The 5,093-nt window shown below is 36.8% G+C and overlaps 1 protein-coding gene across 1 annotated transcript; it reads right to left on the bottom strand.

The window, feature by feature from the left end:
• Positions 1–659: 659 nt before the first annotated feature.
• On the bottom strand, positions 660–4,689 carry LOC128132402 (uncharacterized). Its single transcript, XM_052768956.1, has 7 exons — positions 4,680–4,689; positions 4,309–4,597; positions 4,080–4,201; positions 2,571–3,367; positions 1,867–2,238; positions 913–974; positions 660–750 (listed from the first exon to the last, which is right to left on the bottom strand). The coding sequence occupies exons 1-7, from the start codon at positions 4,687–4,689 to the stop codon at positions 660–662; spliced, it is 1,743 nt and encodes a 580-aa protein (XP_052624916.1).
• Positions 4,690–5,093: the final 404 nt, after the last annotated feature.

The following is a 5,093-nucleotide window of genomic DNA, read 5'->3' on the forward strand; positions in this document are numbered from 1 at the left end:
TCCGCTCCCAGATCGCCAAACCCCCAAATGAGCCTTCCTGCACTTCCCACAAGTGTGGCCCAGCTAACCTCCATACCTAGAATCAGCAGTCTTAGACCACTTTGGCTTTGGATGTGACCGCATCAGGTCCTGCCTCTGCTCCTATAGATGTAACTCGATCTCCAGCTCACGCCACCTTGCGGCCTCCTGTAACTCCAATAGTATATCACAACGTTGGGTAGCAAAAAATTGACGGATATCAGTATTGAGCATGCTTAGATAACGTGTCATCTGAGCCTGCTCAGAAGCAAACTCCGAGCAAAACATCTCCCTCTCAGTGAACATGCAGGTGATCTCCGTCACCGTCTCTGTACCCTGTCTCAGATCCAAGAACTCTTATGACAGTCGCTCGCACTCGACCCGTGGAATGTAGAAACCACGGAACATCTCCCTGAACTACTCCTATGTAATCGTAACTCTCTGATCATCCGAATACGATCCAATCATCAACCTTCACCAATCCTTTGTGTCGGACCTCAGCAAGTTCAGGGCACATCTGACCTTCTGGTTAGCAGGACATGAACACGTGAAGAAACATCCATCCACGCTAGATAGCCACCTCATGGATGTGATCGGATCCTGAGTCCCATTAAAGTCGGGGGATTCGTTTTATCGAATTCCTAGTACTGAAAAGCCTGATTGGCTCCTCCCCCTGCAGCTATTACAACTGTTATAGCTGTTGCAACAGCTGTCTCGTCTAGGGCTGCATATCTGTCACCAAAATACTCCATCATTGTGGTCTTAATAAACCCAAACATCTCCGGAATCTGACCCGGAAAATCTCGACCACCTCCTCGCGGATGATCTCCCTGACACGATCCTCTGTCAGTACTGGCCTATCCTGGCCGATAGTCTTGGGTGCCGTCGGGGCACCCTGACTGCCCTGTCCTGATCCTAATCTGGATCCATTCACAAAATGCCTCATAACCACCATACTGAAAATACACCAGGAAGATATCAAATAATCCGCATAAATAACAAGGAACCAACTCCCAACTAAACCTTAGGGGTTGTGACTTCCTTGCAATATGTATGGGACATATGCTTTCAGCAGTACGAGCCCATACTACCTTCCACACCTACCCATATTTGTCTCAAGTATGATCACAACACCCTAACAATATACATATGTATAGTGATCGATCAATCCTCACTCCTACAGGAAGGCTAAGTATCTCATAACTAGCCAACTGACCCCGCATAACTCTCCCATGAAACTTCCACCAACCCTGCAGCACTAGTGTATGCTAGTCATACATAATGTTGGACCTTATAGGCTTTCAAATACCTGATCCTACCCTTAGCCCTTCATCAAACAAGAACAAGAAATAAGGCCAAACCAAACATTCTCTGGCTATAAGATCTTAATTATGTATAACTATGATGGATACACTAAGAAACTTCAGGAAGATGTCAATTTCATATAAAGAAATCCTAGGCTATCAGGCATCATATAATCATGCAACTCTATCATGTAATTCCTGAAGATCCCTAGCCTATCACTAGCTTGCTGTTCTAACATATCATAGTTTCAAATAACTGCATGGTATTTTGGGGTCTACTTATTGGCTCCGACTGATTGTACACTCTGCATCCTCCTTTAATTATTTCTCATCATATTGATCGTCACACAAAACCTACAATCAGTGAAAAAAATTTAGGTCCCCAAGGCTGTTTGGGTCCATGGTGATTAGATTCGAAAACATTGTGAAATGAAGATCCTAAGACCCAGTTATAAACTTTTGATTTGATACTATCAATTAAGTCCACTTCATTAGTTAAAGGCACAAAAATGTAATTATTCACAGGTTTAGAGTTTCCACAAACCTTCGCCTTTTTCTTCTCAAAACATTTCTCATTCACTTTTGCTTTCGAAATAGGCCTCCACTGTTTGCCTGTGTGTTGTGAATCTTTAGAAGAACTTCCATTCGAAGATTCATTAAAATACTTTTCATAAGCTTCCTTGATTTGTTGTTGAGAGAACTGTGTTGATTGAAATGATTTTTCTTTTCCTTCAAGCCAATGATTAATGTTTTTCACATATGAATTTCCTTTTACACACGAAACTTTGGAAAATTGTTTCGCAGCAGGCTTTGGAAATTTTGGTTGTTTTGGTGTGAAATTCACATTTATTTTATTGTTGATTTCATCAAACTTTTGATTTGAAATTTTTTGTGAAGAAACATGATTTTGATAATTCTTTGAATTATTCAAAAATCGACATTGTGTTGAAAAATGATTTTGTGAAAACCTTGTGTGAAGATTTGTATATGAATTCTTTGTTAATTGATGATTTGCAAATTTCTTTTCATTTAATGTTTGATTATTAGTTTGAATAGATGATTTTGACCCTTTAAATATGAATTTTGAAAACTCATGTTGTGGTTTATTTTGAGACAATACCTCTTTAGTTAGAGCGGGATTTTTCTTGTTTTCAATATTCTTTGAAAAAGATGTCTGAACTGATTTAGAATTTTCTTTCCATATGATTTATTTGGGAAAACAATTGATTTCTTTCGAGACTTAATAACTTGCCAAAACACTTTCTTTTTGGCTTGTCTTTTTGATATTCCACTTTCTTTCGAAATCTTTTCAATTTGTTCCTTAAACTCTTGAAAATTAATCTTGACATGATTGGAAGCATTTTCAACTGGTTTTGGAACCTCATTTGAATTTTCAGATTTTTCGACCTGTTTTCGTTGTGGTTTTTGTCTTTGAAAGGTGTAAGAGTTCTTTGTGAGATTATTTTCAACAGTGCTTTGATTTGCAAAAAATCCTTCTTTCGACGCTTTCTTGTTATCCTCTCCGACCAAGTTGTTAAATTCAGGTTTAATTTTATCACTATTCCCTGTAGTGACAAAAACCTGATTCGGAAAAATGACATCATCTGTGCACTTGAAGTTTGGATACACAACTGTACTTTTTTCAAGATAATGCGAACCTTTTTCTTTCATTATCTTGTCGAATTTCTCAGTTTCATCAAAGAATTGATCAACTACAACTCTTGGAATTTTCTTTGGAACATCATCATGTTTTGTGGTTTCTTTCGACACATCATCATCATCATCACTATATGTTTGACTACCTTCAACAGTCACGTGGTCATGATCATGAACTTTTGAAGTTGAGGGTTGAGTAGTGTCAACTTTAACCTTATAATCATCACCTTTTTCTTTGCCTTTAGCCATTGATGTGACATTAATGACAGACAACTGAGAACAACCAATAACTTCCTCCTCCTCTATTTCACTAATATCATTAGAATCATCTTCGATATCAGCATAATTAGATTGAGAGTCAAATTTCAAATTCTTAGTTCTTTTCAAAACTTTTTTTTTGTTCATTTTTGGTCAAAGTATAATTGACAATATCTACTAATTTATCAGTACTTAGACATTCTTCAATTTTAACAACACTATAAGCAAATCTATTATCTGGTACTTTATCGAATTCAACAATAGTTTGTTCACAATCATAGGAAATAGAGTCAATTTTCTCCCTTTCGAATACCAAAAAGGGAAAAAGTTTCCTATGTTGGTCCTTGGTAATATCCGAAGAATGATTTAATGCTATCACTTTTCCATACAATCTTTTGGCAGAGTTACAGTATATATTTTGTTGTTTTAACACCAATTTAACATTTGCATTTAGTCTATCCCTATCACACATCAAATTTGTTATTTGCATATCTAAGTATTCTATTTTTATTTTCTTTGTATCCAACATCTTCTGGGTTTCTAAGAGTTGTATGTTTGACTTCTTAGCATCATTACTAGCAAAAATAAGTAGATCATTAATGTAAGTAATGGTTGCATCATACTCAGATAGTATCGAATCATATGCACTAGAGGGAATATTAAAAGATTGCAAAAGAGAACATACCTAAGAAGTCATTGGAGATTTGTACGAAGATGTCGAAAAAAAGCATTTCCCCGTTATTTTCTCTTCCTCTTTATCCTCATGCATAGCAAACATCGCTCCATGGGTAGGATTTCGTGCTTCTTCATCCTCTGAGCTAGATGGCCAAATCTAGTATGTACCTTCATTTTCATCCACACCTTTCGCCACCAGTGACAAACCTTTCGCTTTTGCACGCACCTCTTCCAATTTTTCGAGATAGTAATCCTCATCTTTGATCTTACTTTTCTTCTCATTCCTCTTTCTGAGTATGCAATCATTTTCCATGTGATTCGCTTCATTACAATAATGGCAAACAACTTTTGAGTCCCCTTTGAGCTGTTTCTTCTTCTTCTCCTCATCAACACGAACTTCCTTCTTTTCATCTTCTTCTCTTCATTCACAATTTCCGCAGCGAAGTTTCCTTTTCCATCATTTGTTTTTGACTTTCCATTAAATGGTTTCCTAAATAACTTCTTTACTCGATTATTAGAGTAAAATGCTACGACTTCGTCATCTGAATTGACAATGAGACCTTCATCCTCAGAATTCTCTTTCTCAACACTTTCTTTCTTAGCTTCTCTCCCTAAAATTTTCGATACAAGAGCCAGTGGACAACAAATATTGATTTTCGACTCTTCAGCTATTTCATTCACTTTGGCTTCATGAGTTTTCAACAAATTGTAAAGATCATTCAAGGTGAAATAATCAAATCTTTGTTAAGTCTTCACCATTAGACTAACATTCCTCCATTCTTTGCGAAGCCCCATTATGAATGTGAGATTAAACTCCATAGTTGACCTAGTGATTCCATATTGATTGCACTTATAGATGAGCTCATTCAGACGATCATAATACAATTCGATAGATTCACCTTCTTTCTGTTTAAACTCTCTTAATTCCACCATACAATGTTTCACTGAATTGATTGTGGTCTTCTCACTACCTTGATACTTTTCTTTCAAGGTATCCTAAATTTCTTTGTCAGTTTTACAACTACGTACTTAATTGTACACAACTGGAGGAAGAGCGCCTCTTAATTCACGTATACACTTCTTCTTGTTCTTCAACAATCTCTCCGATTGTTCATTGATATTTTGATTTGTTGAAGAAGTTATAATGCTCTGAACAGCAGCAGAAGAACGAACATCACCGAG

This window comes from Lactuca sativa, chromosome 2, assembly GCF_002870075.4.
Source record: "Lactuca sativa cultivar Salinas chromosome 2, Lsat_Salinas_v11, whole genome shotgun sequence".
In the NCBI taxonomy this organism is placed as follows: Eukaryota; Viridiplantae; Streptophyta; class Magnoliopsida; order Asterales; family Asteraceae; genus Lactuca; species Lactuca sativa.